General features: G+C 37.5%; 1 protein-coding gene across 4 annotated transcripts in view; it reads right to left on the bottom strand.

Annotated features, from left to right (window-relative positions):
- Positions 1–17,680, bottom strand: part of ATP13A3 (ATPase 13A3) — a 54,300-nt gene that overhangs the window by 23,627 nt on the left and 12,993 nt on the right. For 3 of the 4 annotated variants that reach the window (XM_052686987.1, XM_052686988.1, XM_052686984.1), the window contains 10 exons: positions 11,871–11,964; positions 9,807–9,980; positions 8,865–9,035; positions 8,491–8,561; positions 5,306–5,386; positions 4,095–4,164; positions 3,129–3,263; positions 2,004–2,076; positions 1,160–1,291; positions 43–222 (listed from right to left, as the gene is read on the bottom strand). In XM_052686987.1, coding sequence (XP_052542947.1) covers positions 43–222; positions 1,160–1,291; positions 2,004–2,076; positions 3,129–3,263; positions 4,095–4,164; positions 5,306–5,386; positions 8,491–8,561; positions 8,865–9,035; positions 9,807–9,980; positions 11,871–11,921 — 1,138 coding nt within the window. In that variant the 5' untranslated portion in view covers positions 11,922–11,964. Of the gene's footprint in view, positions 1–42; positions 223–1,159; positions 1,292–2,003; positions 2,077–3,128; positions 3,264–4,094; positions 4,165–5,305; positions 5,387–8,490; positions 8,562–8,864; positions 9,036–9,806; positions 9,981–11,870; positions 11,965–14,940; positions 14,960–17,680 lie in introns of those variants that run through there. The other variant, XM_052686985.1, reaches the window with a different exon arrangement.

The following is a 17,680-nucleotide window of genomic DNA, read 5'->3' as shown; positions in this document are numbered from 1 at the left end:
GTGTTACACTAATAAGTGATAAGCTTAAAAGTCCGTTCTCACCTGTTCTCACTACCAGAGCTTTAACTAATTCTCCAGTATAAAAACGGGTTTGGATCACATTGGTTCCACAAAACAAAGTATGTCGCTTATGAGCTTCTGGGCTGTATATTTCATCTCCCGTTGCTTTTGGATATTCTGAAGGATTTGGTAGATTAATCTTCGTGACAGGAACGCTTTCACCTTAAATGGATAAACAGTATCTAAGCAAAATCAAAGAAGAACACACATTTTCCCTTCATGATTTCAAGTGGAGAAGTACAATCCCACTTCAACACAGGTATTAGGCAGTCTTTCACCTATTGATCTCCGCTCACCAGGTTCCTTATCAAAATTCTACCTAATCTTATTCTCTATTTTCCCTTATTGAATTTGTCCCTCTTACTTGAAGTCAGAGAAGTGCAAAATACAGTTCACAAAGAAAACAGGACGAGCTTCCTTTCCTCATCTTTACTCAGAAAAACCAAAAGTTGAAGGAAATTATTCTGATCTCCTCTGGTGACTGAGTATATTCAGACCAGGGCAGCAAGCAATTTTATCTGTTGCTGGCAGCAGCATGAGGCTTGGATATATTCAAGGACCCGAACGTGATGAAACGCACCTCTGAACTGCAATTCTCTCAATGCTGCCAGCCTGCCACATTATCCTAGGAACAACAAGAAGGCCATTCTATTCATTGAAGCTGTCTGACGATGACATCAGGTTTCAGAACATGCAGGCACAAACTTATTGAGGTAATCATTTGTTTAAGAAACAGAGTAGAACAGTCTACTCACTACCATCATCCTGGAAGCAGTTAAAAAGTTTGTGCTAAATTTTTTTTGAAGAAACATACTGCAGAATCCAATCCACACTGAGAACAGCAAGTCAAGAGGCAGGAGGACTCACTATTAAGAAGAAAACTTTTCAACAAGAAACTACTAATCATTTTTGGAGTTGCCAAGTTGTACCAGGTGCCTGTTGCATTAAGTGCCTAAGTACTGATGAGTGCAATCAATGGCAGGAACATAAACATTTGAGCTAAATAAATATACTCACTTCTGTAGAGCAAGCTGCAAGATAAGCATGCACACAGGTAAAAAATGTCTTCAGCCATACAAGCATAATAGGTTTATTTTACCTGTTAACATGCTTTCATTCACGATACAGGTACCGCTGAGAAGTACTGCATCACAGGGCATAATTGTCCCATTAGATGGAATCAACATGATATCTCCAGGCACAAGATTGGTAGAAAGGATTTCTTCAATTTCTAAGTGAAGGAACACAAAAATAATCACCACAGATCCACACAGTTTGTGTGATATTTAACACTGTGTTCCATTTTATTAGAGGCATCTTGAAAATTCTTCAAAAAGAGGCAAAAAAAAACCCCTAACATGTTGATAAAACCAGTGCCATTATAGATTAACTTCTAGAGCACATAGGTATAGTTTATCTAACAAATGAAAATAGTCAAGCTCATACAGAAGATTAAATAAAGTTCATTAAAAAGACAGAACAACAGAAAGGCATGTCTTACAAAACAATATCACACACTGTAACCTAATAATCTTCAGCTACTGTGGTATCCAAATGAGCAGAAGTCCAGAAATCAATTTCAGCCTTTGCTGGTTAATAAACTGCAATGGAAATCCAATGCATGCACCTCTTTAGACCAAGAAAGATATTACAATGATAACCACAAACCTGGGAAGGCAGCAGATATGACCTGGAATGGTAGATATGACAAAGAGAAGTACCCTACAAAACACAAATCTGACACTTGCCAAAAATGCTATCTAGAATAATCCTGAACAGATGACTACCATATTTCAATTCCACTTTGCAACTTCTTTTCTCATGCAATTTTGCTACGAAATGCAAACATTACAAGCAGGAGAAAGAACAAGTGTGCATCAAGTTCAAGCTCATATTTAATAAGCTACTTAAATTCAACTGTCCAAAGAGCATGTGAAATTTACCTTGATTTCTTCTGCAGACAGAAACCCTTACAATGCTGTGAGCTGCTACCATGTCATGTAACATAACATATTGCTGCAAAGAGGAGAAAACAGTTCAAAATTTCAAAACACAGCTTCTCCTCTTCTAAATGCATACTGTACTTCTACAAGTGAAAATTGTAAGATTCTTTACTAATTCTTCTACAGCAAAATATTACTTTAAGCATTTGTATCAAAATAGTTTAGGAAATTTATAGGCAAATAAAGTTCAAGTAAATCAGCCTGTACAGATTCCTACTTTCAATAGCACTCTTGGAACAAAATACACACTGCCAAGCAAATTATAAAAACATTTGCTCAGTAAGATACATAGCAATAAGACTCGAGTGAATGGACTCAAACTGTGCTAAGTTCAGGTTTGTCAATAGGAAAAATTTCTTCTCAGAAAGAGCAGTCAGGCACTGGAATGGGCTGCTCAGGGAGGTGGTTGAGTCACCATCCCTGGAGGTGTTCAAGAAATGTTTAGACGTTGTGCTAAGAGAGTAGTTAAGTGGGAAAATACTGATGGTAGGTGGACAGTTGGACAGGACGATCTTGGAGGTGATTCTATGATTCTATACAAAAGAATTGCAGTATTTATATAAACTTTGATGAAAACCTTATTATTATTTATTTTCCCACCTCTGGTATTTATTAAGAGACTGCAATTTAAGGATAGTTACTACTTCATTTTCCATTCACTACAGCTAAGTCTACACAGAAAATGCATCACTGATTTAATAATCCACAAGTCTGGGTGGTCCTCAGTTACACTGGACTTTTTCAAAGAGGAGGGAACAATGCAAGAAAGAATCAATATTGTCAGTACAATCCAATACATGTGGTTGCATCTGAGTTTTATGTGAGGTAGCATTTCTGTTATCTGAGAAGGAGGCAGGTCAATCTGATTCAAAAGAGTGGGAAGTCAGCAGAAAACTGTCTCAAAAAGAACTGTAGATCCAAATTCATCCAACTCAAAGAAGGAAAATCCGTAACAAGATTCTATGTGTATAGTTCTGAAAAATTCTAAAAGATTCATAGAATTTCCACATAAAAATTATCTGGTAAATAAAAAGCTGAGAAGATGCACGTTTACGTTGACCTTACCTTTCTAACAGTGTAGAGTGAGCTAACAATGGATAATACAGACATGATCACAATTGCTAATGCATAGTAGTGATATTCATCAGTGATCCACAATATCACACTGAACAACTGAAAAATGTAAAAAGGATTGAGAACCTAGAAGAGTGAAAGAACATTGAAGTTAAACCAAATGGTCACATGCATTCTCATTCAGAAGAGTCAGAACAATTCTCCTCTAGAGAGGAGATAAAACTTCCAAATGTTTTTGTTTTTTAACGTGGATTTTGCCTGTTTTGTCAAATTGCTCCCTCTTTTTCACAAATTCAGCCCTCCAAAAGTAGCTCTCATTAAAATAGCATGCAAATATATGTATTGAAGATTGTATGCACTTTCCCCTACACCTCAAAGCAAAAAGGATAGGTATATCTGTTGCATAATAAATTCTTATTTTCAAAGCTATCACCTCTTAATTATTAATAAACACTCTTATCCGTTAGCTCAGCTTTGAGAATTTCATTGTTCAAAACGTTCTACCACCTATTCTCACATGGATAACAAATCAGCTACTCAAATTCATACTATAAAAGGGAAATGGAACAAGCAAATCAAGCGCACATGCAAGAACACATCAGATTTTATGAGTATGCTGTAATGTAAAATACCCAGGCTGATAAAGCCACTGACTGTGTTCACCATCAAGTCTGAAATGAACCATAAAAACAAGATGCATAGCAGCTCAAAAATCCCTGGCATGTTTTTTTCATGCCCTTACTAGGGCACCACACTGTGAACTGCAAAGAGTTTGGAGCAAAGGCCTTGCAGATTTGGAGCTCTTAAAAATAAAATTCCCTATCATTTTTCTTACAAGTGCTGGGCTCTCTGAGGTTTTCATTTCACATTATCATTTGAATACTAGTCTAAGAATCGCTGCACTTAAAATGACTTTTAATGATACACATTTTTGTTCATTAAAAAAAATGATCTTACCTCCTTAATCAGAAGCTTAAAAATGGAAGGCACTTTCACAGCAATTTCATTTATTCCAAAGAACATTTTCCTGCATTAAAACCAACCAAAAAATATACTTAAAATTTTTAAAGATCTTATTCATTTTGAATTAATTCCATTAATACCAGAAAATGATAAAATATCATTTAATCCATGGCCCCTTTTATCACATTTACTGTTTCAAAAGGCATTTACCATTATGCCTGTCCAATGAGATGTTACATACTTCCAACGTGAATATAATTACTTTTTATTTCAATTTAAACTGTATTTTAGGTTCTTTCATAGATTTCTCTAAGAACTTTATTTAGGTCCACTTTTAATAATCATATCATTCTGAAACTCTGTATGTGGTTTTCGCCAACTTAAGCTCTAGCTTTAATTCTTAGCCTTGCAGTAAGATGCTGTTTTCATGGTTCTGTACCTTAGTTTTAAGCACAGCACAAAGAAGGGCAAATCATGAGAAGGAAAGCAAAAAACTAATCTCTGATGGGATCTGATCTGGTTTAGTAAGATTGACATGACTGACATTAATCTTGAAGAAAAAGCCACAAATCAATAGAAAATGGAAGGAGCAAGAATATGCTGCCATATTTTAAACTGAGAAGGTCTGACTCGGAAAAGAGGGAAAAAAGCCAGAAATGCAACAAAATGCAAAGCTGTTTAGTTTAGGCAGCAATAAATTACAACACCAAAGCTTATGTACATATAAACATTTTGAAAATACATCCTCCAGCTGGTTGGATTCAGATTCTACACTTCAGATTCTCTTCTCACTGGGCATTCAAAGCTTTGCTCCCTGTCAGGATGCTTACACATTTAGTCTAAAATCGCATGCTACAAACAAAATACTTTCTCCAGTTACTTCTTGCTAACTCTAACTTTAAGAAGCAGAAATGTGTTTAGCTCCAACCAAGCACAGGTACATCCATGCAAACTATGGGACAAACCCCTCATATTAACTAAGCTTTTAAAATGTAAGCCAAAACCTGGGAAGCTTCATTTGTATCTTCCTAAATTAGTTGTAATTAGCAGTTAATTAAGAAACTGTAGGCCATGCCACTCTCTACTGGCATCCAATATTCTTTATTAGCTATGTAGCACTCTCTGCTGTCTTCTAAATTTTGTTAACTTTATGAGGAGAGACAATTAGATCAAAGCAGTTCTTCCCTCAAATATTGTAACATTACCTATAATCATGCATCTCCTTTGTCAGTCCTCTGCTGTGTTCATTATGAATTGAAGAACAGAATGTAGAGTCATCTAATCCTCTAAGTAGAGGAAAAAGTCAGTGAGTTATTTCAGAAACCTGATATTTAAAACATCAAGTATTCAGCAACACAAGAGAGTTACACCCTTAATTAATGCTCTTCTAGTTACTGTGTCACACAACTGTAGATACAAATGCCATCTTAAAAGCCTTATCGTTGACTTGTCTTACCCTGGAGGACAGTCATACCTTCATTTCAGTAATAGTAGGGATACATTTGAGAAATGAACTAAAATACTAGCATAACTAATATTCAAATCCTCTGAAGTGTGCACAAGTTTTTTAAGACATTATATGAAGTAAATCAGGACTAGGCAAAGTACAGTCTACATTCCAAGTGCCTCCTTTACACTGTAAGATTCATCTTCACAGGACTCCTACGTGCTGTTAAAATCAATGCTGTAAATTAGATGACCCTCAGATAAGAAAGAATGTGTGAAATATTGTTTATAGCTACAGGATTGTTTGAATTGTTCGAACTAACAAGCTCACTTAATTGAACATATCACATCCAATGTCCACATGTTTTTCTAGTGGACATAATTTGGATGCATAGGAAAGCATAATTATCTTTTAAAAGGCTTTCACAGATGACACAAAAAAAGAGCACTTCTCAACACAAGTCTTTTACTATCTTGGAAAACTTCAGTTATCTACAAAAAGGATTCAGAGTTGTGTCCCACTGAAGAAATACCCTTTCTACTGCGCACACACATAGTAAGAATTATTTCCATTCTCTAGAACATGGGGAAAAAAGTTTAACACCCTCACTGTTGCAAAGGCTATGCAAAGAAACTATGCTTCTACCAGCTTCTGGTGAAATCATTATGAGAATATAAAAATGCTAATAAATAAACTTCATCATGGGTTTACAAGTTTTCCCTAAATTATACCAGGTTCAAAGATTTTAAAGCATGATTTTTAGATCAGCATGTAATTCTCTTCTAATAACTGTGCCTTCCTCCCCTCTCTCCCAGTTCTCCCCCTTCTCTCCCAGTGTTGCTCAGAAAAGAAACTTATTTTAGTTTTCAGTCCACAATGAGAGAAATTAGCCTCACTCCACTTAAGTGTTGCAGTGCTGAATTCCCAAGAGATTAAGAAAATCCCAGTATGCACATACTTTATTACATCAACTACTCATCAACTCACTCAAAGTTTCATTTGACACTAGCTAAAACAAAACAGACATACAGGGTCAAAGGTGCATCCTCTTTGGCTACACGGCCAGGTCTGATTTAGTTTAAGAACAATTGCACTTGCATTTCCTGTGTTTAAATCAGGGTTCTTAATGCTACATTATTATAAGAACAATGATAACAAAACTCAAGCTCTCACAACTGAATTAGTTGCCCAAGAAATCTTTATTTGCTTCCCTTCTGAACTGTGATTAGTGTTTACGAAATCAAACCATTCTGTCTTCTGGATACTTGCATAACTGCCTGTGCAGACTGACTTATCTTCATTATACAGTATTATACTTAGAACACAACTGCAGCTGTATTGCTTGCCTTGGGATCTTACTACAAAGCCCTCAGTCTAAAGTCCCATCTCTTTGCAAACTGATTCTCTGCCATGTTACTGATCAGCAGCTTCAGAAAGGCATCCCAGTGAAGGCAACCAGTATGAACGTTTAAGAATTCTTTTCATGATGTTTACATTCTTAAGTTCAATTACTATTTCCCAGGTGATACCGAGAACTTCCCTACATGATCATAACTAATTCACTGTAGAAAGTAACTACACCATACTCTTGCTCTTACTTGACTTTGCCCAAAAGTGACTCTGTACTCTGCTAGTCTCAGATGAGGCTCTTTCCCCACTTCAGCACCCAGCTGTTAAGTAGTGGATTCCAGCTCAGCTACAGTACCTGACTGAATAAGTGGTTGGTCAGGCTGAGTGATTCCTAACATATCACAGCAGTGAAAATTGGGCATATTAGCAAGAATGTGACTGAACAAACGCTCACAACTTCACAGGCATAGCTGAGATTTTTCAGGGGATTACAACTCGGCTGAGCTATCACAAGAACATCAAAAGGCACAGCCAAACAGCAAATGCCAAATTTTGAGTCATCGCTTTCATGCTGAGGCACGACACTTATTTCTAACCATGTGGCGTTGTACAAATTTGCCCTGTACCTGCACCATTGTAACTTAAGAGACTTAACAGAAAAAATGTATATGAAGCTTTTATTTACAAGTGAAATGAGACATCTCCATCTTCCCAGAGGAGTTCTGAATTTCATAACTGCCTGATGATCACTTCTTGTAACTGTTGTCACTGCTGATAACCTTCCATGTTATTCATTTGTCTGCAGAATAGGTTTCACAGAAATTTTTAGTTATTTTACCTCCAGTCACTGGTCTGGAGTCTTTTTTTCTATATGTACTCCTTGTAGCTTTTAATGAAACTTTGAATCATGTGGAAAAGTATGTTTCTCATTCAGACTTCCTGTTTTAAAAAGTAGTCAAAAAATCAAAGCTTCTATCTTCAACCCTGACGTCGTGGAACTGTGCTGCTGGGTAAGAGGAATTACAGCACATCACCTTCAGCACATAGCTTGTACGGTCCACTAAAAGGTGTTTTCCATCACTGCAAGAGACTTGATGTTACTAAAAGCCACTGCTTCCAGTTCAGCTTGGACAAACCTACATAAAGGTGAGCAACGAGCATTCAGTGAATTGCCCTCTTCCAAGGTACTCCTGAGTGTAGCTCAGCAGCTATGCAAAAAGCTTAAGTTATTCCAACAGAAGGAAAATATTTTACAAGTTTATGGGAGAACTGCTGTCTACAAAAAGGTGCTCATAGTCTCAACTAACACTCCTAGAACAGGAAAAAAAAAAAAAAAAAAAAAAAAAAAAAAAGCCTGTGGTGGCACAAAGCACGTTACCCTACATAAATCATGCTCAATCAAGGTAGATTAAACAAAAACTCTATTTCCAGAAGTCACACTGTGTTAAAATCTTCCTGCTCTCATAGTGGTTCAAAGGCTCATTGAGCTAAAACAGCTGGTCAGAATATGGCATTATTTTTCACAGTGCTTTCAGGCATGCAATAGTTACAAAAAATGCAGTTTTAAGTAAAATAAGAAAGAAATATTCCTACCGTATAACATCAAAACTTTGAGCTGAATCATTCCAGAAATACTTCACGCTGTGATGTGTGAAATAACGAATCTGCAAGGGCAACAGACCAGGTATTAAACTGGCACCACTCGGCACCTCTCTCTCCACTGACTGCATTTTGAACAGCAACAGAAAATTTAGAAAAGCTACTGAAAACTGAGTGGTTTTCTTTCAAAATAATATTTCAAACATCCCAGCAATGGGCTACTGTAGAAGAGATGTTTTCTACCCGAGGAGTCTGTTAGGCTTTTAGAGAAATGAAATAACTGATGCGTTACTGCACTGTGCGTGTTTACACCACACACTACTTGCAGATGCTCTGAAAGTTAGCATGTGAAGCACTGCTCTACTTACAGGCAAATATTTTTTCAAATAATTTTTATTCTCTTCTGCAGCAGATTCACAGAAATGAACAGTGTGGCCATTTGAAACCTTGTGTACAATAGGGTCAGGATTCTGTAAAGGACTGGCTCCCAAAGAAGGCATAACGCGAACCTTTGCACAAAACCATATCTTGAATTCATCCTTATGAAAAAAAAAGAAAAGAAGGAAGCTATTACAACATTTCAACAGCATTTTACTACAGTAGCTGTAGCAACGAGTCAACAGATAACAGTCTAAACATAATTATAGAAGATAACTTCAAATTGAAGTCAGATGCCTTAAGAATGCATTTAATTCCACAATTCTGAAATAATGTTTTCCAAACTAAAAGGATTTGTTATTGCTTTTTTCTTAAGCAATGAAACCTGGCACTTGAATTGTGACACATTCAGTCCTTCAGAAAATACTAGATTTGTTCTGTAGCAGGAAGAACAACGAGATTTCTGTGTGCAGCTTCACACACTCTGCCACTTAGAAGAATTGAAGATGTACCATGAAATCATAAAGAGATCCCACAATGTAAAAATACAATTTGATATCACATCCTTGGATCTAGACTTTCACCTTCAAACTTAAAATGGTTGATGAAGAGTCAAAAAACTGAAAACTGTATCAGTTTATAAGAGCAAGGTATCTGATCTGCAGCTTTCAACGAAAATGTAATTCATGTATTTAATTCTCAAAATCCAAAAGCAAAGACTTTGTTTTCACTATGTCCTCTGCAAACAGCTGTCACTCTTCTCATACAGGCAGCAAAGCTAAACACAGTACTAAGGAGCACAGTTCTTCAGCACTACAAAACAAAATTGTGTCTACCAGACAGACAAGAATCTGTGTAATGCAGCAAACAGCAAGAAGGATGAGAAACAACTCCTAACTTGCTTAAGCACACCCTCCCATCTTCAGACTTACGGTTGTTCTCAGCAGAACCACTTCACAGTCTTTAAGCGCAGTCTTTTTGCACGTTGCTTTCACACGCCACTGAGGCATCCAGTAGAGGAGGAGGAGGAGGAAGCCACCAGAACAGATCACTCCTACAGTAACTAGCACCAGCTTCCAACGACATAATTCATAACCATAGATCTCCTGCACGGAAACAGAGAAACAAACACCAATGACCCCCTTAATGACTCTGGCTTAGGAAACTGACATTAATTTTTCATCAAATGCAATACTTAAAGGGAAATACATCTGAAATCTATTTTCTTCCTTTTACTTTTCGGGAGGAGGAAAACATTTTGTAAAAAATGATGGGGAAGTAACAAAAAGGACTGTTTAGCGCAGTGAGAAATACAAAGATCAGTTAAAGCCTCAAAAAGGCAGCATGTACACACGGTTCAAAACATTTCACTACAGAACCTATCTACTTTGCTGGACTGGTCCATGAAGACTTAGGCTGTAACACAACCTGCCTTAAGTCTCATCACAACTATGATCAGCATATAGCACAAGCCAACCAAGCACTTAAGAAAAAAAGCAAGTATTTGTTTTTAGTCAGGTGTCAGTTTTACCAGATAAGCATTTGATAAGCTAACACACACAGTTTCAAATTACTGGTGCTAACATATTTTCATACTGTTTTCTAAACACCTGTACAAATACTTGTAAAACACTACTACTGAGTAAAGGAACCTGGTTATTTTGTCTGCTATTCAACAAGAAATGCTATTGTGAAACATTAGAGACTACAAGCAGCACTCTCAAGATTCTGCACCTTGCACCAGCTGGAAAAATCTTCGCCATAAAAAACCCACAAAGTATTAAGTGTGCCTTAGTCAAAGGCATGTACCAACTTAACCTGATGAGAGCTGGGAACAGAACACAATTCAGTGGCTTTCCAGATGCAGTGCTACATTCCTGAGTTTCACATTACATCATATTGTATTTCCTGCTGCAAAATGGCAATGACGTTTCCCATTGAGTCCCACTGGCACTGTTCACATTAACACCAACTTTTTGCACAATTCTGGGGATTTTCATTAAGCATTAATACTGCCTTTACTAAGAAAAGGTTTTTCAAGAGGTTTATTTTGTAGACTTCTCAGCTTACAAAAAAACAGACCAAACCCATTCTGCTACCCCTACAACGCTGGAGCCAATACTCACTCCTTAACATGAGAAACAAAGAGGTGAAGAATAGAAGGAAATACTACTGCCTCTTTTGAAGAAAAAAAAAAAAAGTATAAAAAAGCAATCCCCTTCAAAAAGGACTTATCTTAATGATGAGGCCACATGCAGTGCAGTTTGACTTTTTGTTGTAAGCTGCATTTTGCCTACTCTCCATGTCTAAGGTGGTCTAATGAAGAGCAGCTTTTCCTAGCAGCGTGCTTAAAGAAAGAACATGCAGAACTCCACCATTAAAGAAAAATCCCAAGTATTTTCTGCAGTCTGTAAAGAAGACTTGAAAAGTAAAGATCAGCTGACACTACTTCTGTCAAATCTAGCTGCTGACTCCTCCCGGATGAACAGTAAGAGATATCTTTGCTTTAGTCAGAAGCAAAGTTTAAATGATACCAAACACCCACAAAGATGCTCTCCTTGTTTCAGGGAGTGGAATCTTAACTACATAAACATGAATATGCAAGAGTAAGCAGAGCCAAATTTGAGGTAATTAAATAAACTGTTTTAATCAACACGAAAAAAGCTTCAGGGATTGGAGAAAAGAAAAAATAACCTTGTTCCACTTCCATTTGCCTTTCAAATATTGTTAAACATCAGCTTTGCTATCTGATTGCTGACCTCAACCAAGCACCTCTGCCAAGGCTTTCAGCAAAAAACATTACCTATCTACATTACAAAAAACATTACCAAGACTACATTTCATAATTACAGAAAGAATGAAAAAGTGTAACTTTATAAAAATCTTGTTTTAAATTGAGACAGGGCACTTCCTGATGGAATATGCCCCATATATAGACCAAAATTATAGAAACACATTTCTTTCACAGTATAAAAACAGAATGCACAATTAATTACCATCTCCTCCTCCTCTGCCTTATTGACAAATTTCTTTTCTTCCTTCTCCATGTTTAGTATGATATGGAACTTCTCAACGTGAGATATGGAAGACCTTTAAAACAAAGTAATAAAAACTTGAAGCAACATAACTGATAAGTATTAGGCTGTCTAGAGGCTTGTTTTAACTTTAAGTGCACACACATGAAACACAATGACAATATATTAACATAGATCTTGAATTTCCACTGCAGTAGTTTCCTGTAGCAATTTACCTTGATCCACCTTGGTTACTCTCTACATGCAGCATACCACATTTTTTGTACATTCTACAAACTTTATGAAAGAAACATAATTTAAAACTGTGAAAAAAGAAAAAAGCTTAGAAGTAAGTAGAGATTACACACTCTTATCATTATATGCTGTAATGGCTTCAACCAGATGCTTTCAGAAGCTAGGCTATTTTCCTGAAGGAAAGGCATTGTAGCCCTGGGATGTGCACTTCTCAACTAAGCAGGAAAAATTCATGTGTTAAAACAAACAAACAAGAAAACAGACAAACAAAAAAAAAAGACAGAAAAGAAGGATAACATTAAAAAAATCACAGTCTTCACGTTCCCAGTCTAATGTTTCTAAATTAAGTCATGCTTAATGGTTAGTTAAGTTTTATCTTCTTTACGGTTCTTTCACTGCTATTTTGTGCAGATCTACCTAGTGGAGGTGTCCCTACCCACAGCAGGGGCACTGGAATTAGGGCACCTTCAAGGCCCTCTTCAACCCAAGCCATTCTATGATTCTCTAACATACATTAACACATTTGCCTCTTACAGTAAATTCATTGTAATTGCAAATCTTTGGGGTGCTCTAAGGACAGATTAGAAACGTAAGTTACACGACCACAAAAAAGCAAGAGAATGCCAAGATGCCTATGTGATAAACACAATTCAATAGATTCCTATTCCAGTAGAGAAGAACTACAGACATAAGGGTATCACCACTTACTATGAGGCTAACCAGAACTTTCAGCATCATGAAGAAAATAAGAAGTACCAAGTCCAAAAGCTAAATTTTGGAAATTAAAACTGCATCAAACTTTTATTTCACTTCCTGTACAAGTTAACTACATATAATTTATAATTCATCAGCCCCTATCTTTTTTCACAGGAGCACTTACCACCTAAAGATACCAAATAGCTACTGCTTACCTGCCACAGCATAGACTAGATATCATTCTCTGTGTTGTCATTAACCTTGTTTTCATTGACTGCACATACATCCATCTCTCTGAAGACAGCACTTATTACCATAGCATATAAGTAGTCTTAAGAATTCACTCTCATAGCATAGCTAATATAAAGGTTATTGAAACTGTCATTTTTCATAAAAAACTGGTTCAAAAAACCCCAAAAAGTCACAGTTAAAGCCATCCACTTACCCTCACCTCAGCTAGTCAATGAAGACTAGGAGGCAACTACTGAAAATACTTATATTCAGTAGCATAATGACAGAAGCACAATTGTTAATGAGTTCCTTGCTATCATTAAGCATTCATCACTTGTACAAATCACATCACCAGACTGCAATCCAGCTCCTCTCAAATCCACCTCCTGGACTGAGACAGTTTCATCCATCACCATCAACTTCAAAAGCCCTTTCCAATCCACTCCCCCAGTTCATCAGCGTATCCTTGCACAGCTCCTGCAAGCTACTGTCACCTCTCCAGCTAAGCCAACAAGTGACGCAGGAATCCAACAACCTTCTTTTTTTTTGCCGTTCAAATCCAGGGCTCCTCAGAAATCTGTTCTCACCTCTGAGAAAGGTTCTAGTGGAAGAAATGCACACTCAGTGCTAAGGACAACACACCACACACAGCTCTGTCACAGATGAGAAATGCAGCACTTCAGGAATTCAGTGCTCGATCAAGCTTTGGTTTTGCTCTGTATCAAAGGAAGCTCACCGCTTACCAGCAGTCCCCCCTTGACTCAAACACCAGCTCATAACTGTTGTACTTTAAGCTAAAATTTTCTATTATGGTCCAATACTGAACTCTACCTTTCTCACTGCAGATTTATTTGGAATTAAAGCTATAAGATATGCACAGTTGATACTTCCTTAACTGTTAGGTATGCCATGCAAGTTCTAAAACACTTTTTTCTTTCTTAAACTGACACTTTTATTCACTAAGCAGCTTTTAATCAGGGAAGAAATGCCCAAGGAAACCAAATAACTGAAGACTGTCCTAAGTTACAGGAGCACACAAAGCCCTAACGCTGCATTCAACAGTGAAGAAAATGTTGCACCTTTTCCTGAGGTACTACACTGATAACTATTAGTTGATCTTTGCTGACTGAGCAAGCAGAATGCCAGGCACTTCTACCAGAATGTTTATAAGCAACAAACATTTGTAGCAAAAATGTAAAGATGGTAAAGGTGAATTTGTGGCACATGAATGGAGAAAAATGATGTTAAAGAACTACAGTAAGTTTCAATCAGTACACTTGAAGGTGCAAGGCCTACAAGCTTATCTGAAGTCCCCTTTCTGATAGGTGGCATAATTAATAAAATTAATAGAAATTAAAAATCAATCAGTTCAAATGTCATCTTTCAAGTTTGCTTTGTAAGGAAAGAAGTAGAAAGACCTTCCCAGTGTTCTCCACACACTTGTCCTAATCCAATAATCCATAATCCTTAAAAAACTAACTCAGCTCTAGCATATGTCATTGCTATCAGTTTATTCTTCCAGGTTTTTTCCGTTTCAACTGGAAAATTCACAATAGCAAGAGCAAAACATCCAGGGCTCTAAAGACTGCAGATACAAAAACAGAAGTCTGAGACCTCCTGCAGTCGCTGGGAAACTTAAAATAAGCTTTGCGGATAAAAATAAAACTTAGTGACAACTCAAGCCTGAGGTACAATGCATACACACATATGAAAACACTAAGTTTTTACACACACATTTACAGTCTGTGATCATTCATCAACTTAAAATTCACCAGTAACTGAGCTTACAAACTTGTTTCTGACATATCCCCTATTGTACTGTTTCCAGAGATCTGTACGAAACCCCAAGACAAAGGAAAGTTTCCCTTACCACCAGGCAGTCCAGCAGCCGTCCCCTGCACTTGCATTTGCCATCATGAGTTACGAGGCCGCTCTTAATAACTGCGACCCTATCTAGAAGGGAAGTCCTGACAAATGAACTATTTTGTCTAAAATCTAAAAAAAGTCTCCAAGAGCTTTTCAAACTGTTATCAAAAGATTAACATATCAAAGAAAATTTGGCACTGCTTGGATTGTGCTTTTTTTTTCCCCCTCTGCTGTGCATGAACAATTGCAATCCTGTAATTGGGCTCACAGAGAGGCAGTACTTCCAGGCATCAGCCTGCCAGTACAGCTCATTCTATTCAAACCACAATTGCCTCACAAGGATCCTACAGGCAGTTTCAGGTCTGTGCATGAGCCCTGATACTATCTGCATAGCTGAAAGCATATGTGCTTCTGACCAAACAGTTCCTTGTATTTACAGCTGTCCCGAGTAAAGACTACAAAATTCATTTTAAGCTGAAAAACATGGACAAAGAATGCAGTTAAAAATACATACACGTTTCTCACCTTAAACGTTTTGCAGTTTATCACAGCGATAACAAAGTGATTGCACATACCATGCTAGAAGAGCTTTAGGAATCAAGCTCTAGAAAGCTGAATCAGGTAACCTGAACACTGCAGAAATCAGCAATGATGCTGTACAAGGATCAAGCAGCACTTGCCTTGGGAAGATGCCAGAGGGCAAACCCAGCCATCCAGCACAGCAGGCAGGAAAAGCCACAGACACAAGCATGAAAAAGGCCAAATTTAAGAAACACATGTGCAGGGATGAGTGCACATTATCTTCCTCATCTGCCTGCATAATCTTCACTGAATAAGCCCAGCACCCACATTGCTACAAGATGAGAATTAGAACCAAAAAAAATCACCTGAACAACCAACCCATCTAGAAAAACACCATGATAAAGTTCAAACACGAATCATTTCAGTGAAACTTAACCTGGTGTCTTAATAAGCAACCCATCAAGTTTTCCTAAGGCCAAAAGGATCCATTATGGTATCCTTAGGGGCCACTGAAAGACTGAACATTCCTTTCCAGAACTTCGTAACAAATTGGAGAAATGAATGATCTCCATTAGGAGATCATTTTCAAGTCCATAGCTGTGAAGCAAGTTTCCAAATAGCTTTATGTCAGTACAGGTCCTCAGATCTCTAACTTTAAAAAGTTTCTTGAACAGTCCTTAACTGTAGGCAGTACCTGGTGAGAGCAGACATTCAGCTCTACCCTGACTAGCTGTCAAAGCACAGAAAAACCCTGTATTGTTCTGAAAATAGGAAGCCAAAGGCTCAGAAATTAAGAGTTTCTGCACTTTACGGACATTCTTCCAAATCCTTTATCAAGAGAAGGAATCACCCTACCAACGTGGCAGACCTTACAAAGGCAGTATTCATTACCAAGCATTATTCTTGCTCCAGCAGCATGCCATTTGCACACATTTACAGTAGTTACCAAAACAGCTCTTTGTGCACTGTGGCAAAGGCTTTATGGACCTACAAGTGGTAGCAACTGCCTTACATACCTAAGACATCAGCTGATGCTCCATCTCTGCCATACTGGCAGCTATGAAATCAAAACTGAAGAGCTCCTCAAACTAGAATAGCAACAACAGGCCAGAATAGGCAATTCTCTGAGAACACATTCAATTCCAAATACATCCAACTTCTTCAGAAAGATGAAAAAACCTGGGCAGTGGCTGACCATTAGCAGCAGAGAATGGCAAGAAGTTTTCCAAACCAGAAGTGCATTCTTTCAGCCTTCCACTGAAGTCAGCAATTTCAAAATTTGAATCGGATAGTACGCTCACATGTATACCCCTTATGCAGCTACTTGCAGTAAAAACAATCAAAATGTTTTTTCAAAATTATTCCAGGAAGATTATGAACTTTCACAACAGTCCACAAAAATATTTCTTCACTGGAGAAAAAAGCTGGTTCTCATCCCAAGGTCCCCTTTGCCCTCCTGCTCCAGAGACTGTCAGGTCTACACACCACTTGGCAGCACTCCCCACACACGGTTGCATTCAGCAAGCTGTTGTTTCCAACGTGTGCATAATATTTAACCTGATGTCAGAATTGCTAGAAGTAGAGGAAAGAAGTTCTAGGGATAATTTAAAAGGCCATGCTCGAGAAAAAAAACACACTTATAAATGGGCCCAAAAAATAGAAGGAAAAGTCTTATCAGCTATTACTGCTGGAGCCTGCAGCTCCTGCCAATGCCAATTGCCAGTAAGTTCCTCCAACAATATCCAAAAAGCTGAGTCTGAAACACTCAATTCATTCAGTTCATTCAAAATGTACTGTACAAATAAATAAATGGACAAGTACACCAGTTTAAAAGGTAAAGTCAAACAAAGTCAAATGATTTAGGAGCACACTACTCAAACTGCAACGCATAGCATACTGCACACTAAAATAACTGAATAAAGAAAGCTTAAAGAGAACATCTCAAGCCCTCAAGGGCTAAACCCAAGCTTCAGCTCAGTGTCTTGGAGAACAGTCCCATACTTACACTCCAGTCCCTCTCCTTTAAGTAAGAGGTGCTATTTTAATGTATACGAAAATAAAGTACTATTTCCTAAAATTTCTCCACTGGCTGCTTTTGGAAAGACTGACGTAACCTGCAAGCCCTGAAAATGAATGAATAAAGGACAACTTTTTTTTTTTTTTTTGAACAGACCTGGAATTACAAATGCTCAGAGTTGTTTCTAAAGGCTATCAAACTGCCC

Source organism: Tympanuchus pallidicinctus, unplaced genomic scaffold, assembly GCF_026119805.1.
Source record: "Tympanuchus pallidicinctus isolate F22 unplaced genomic scaffold, pur_lepc_1.0 scaffold22, whole genome shotgun sequence".
NCBI classification, from domain to species: Eukaryota; Metazoa; Chordata; class Aves; order Galliformes; family Phasianidae; genus Tympanuchus; species Tympanuchus pallidicinctus.
This window is presented reverse-complemented; position numbering and strand designations above follow the sequence as displayed.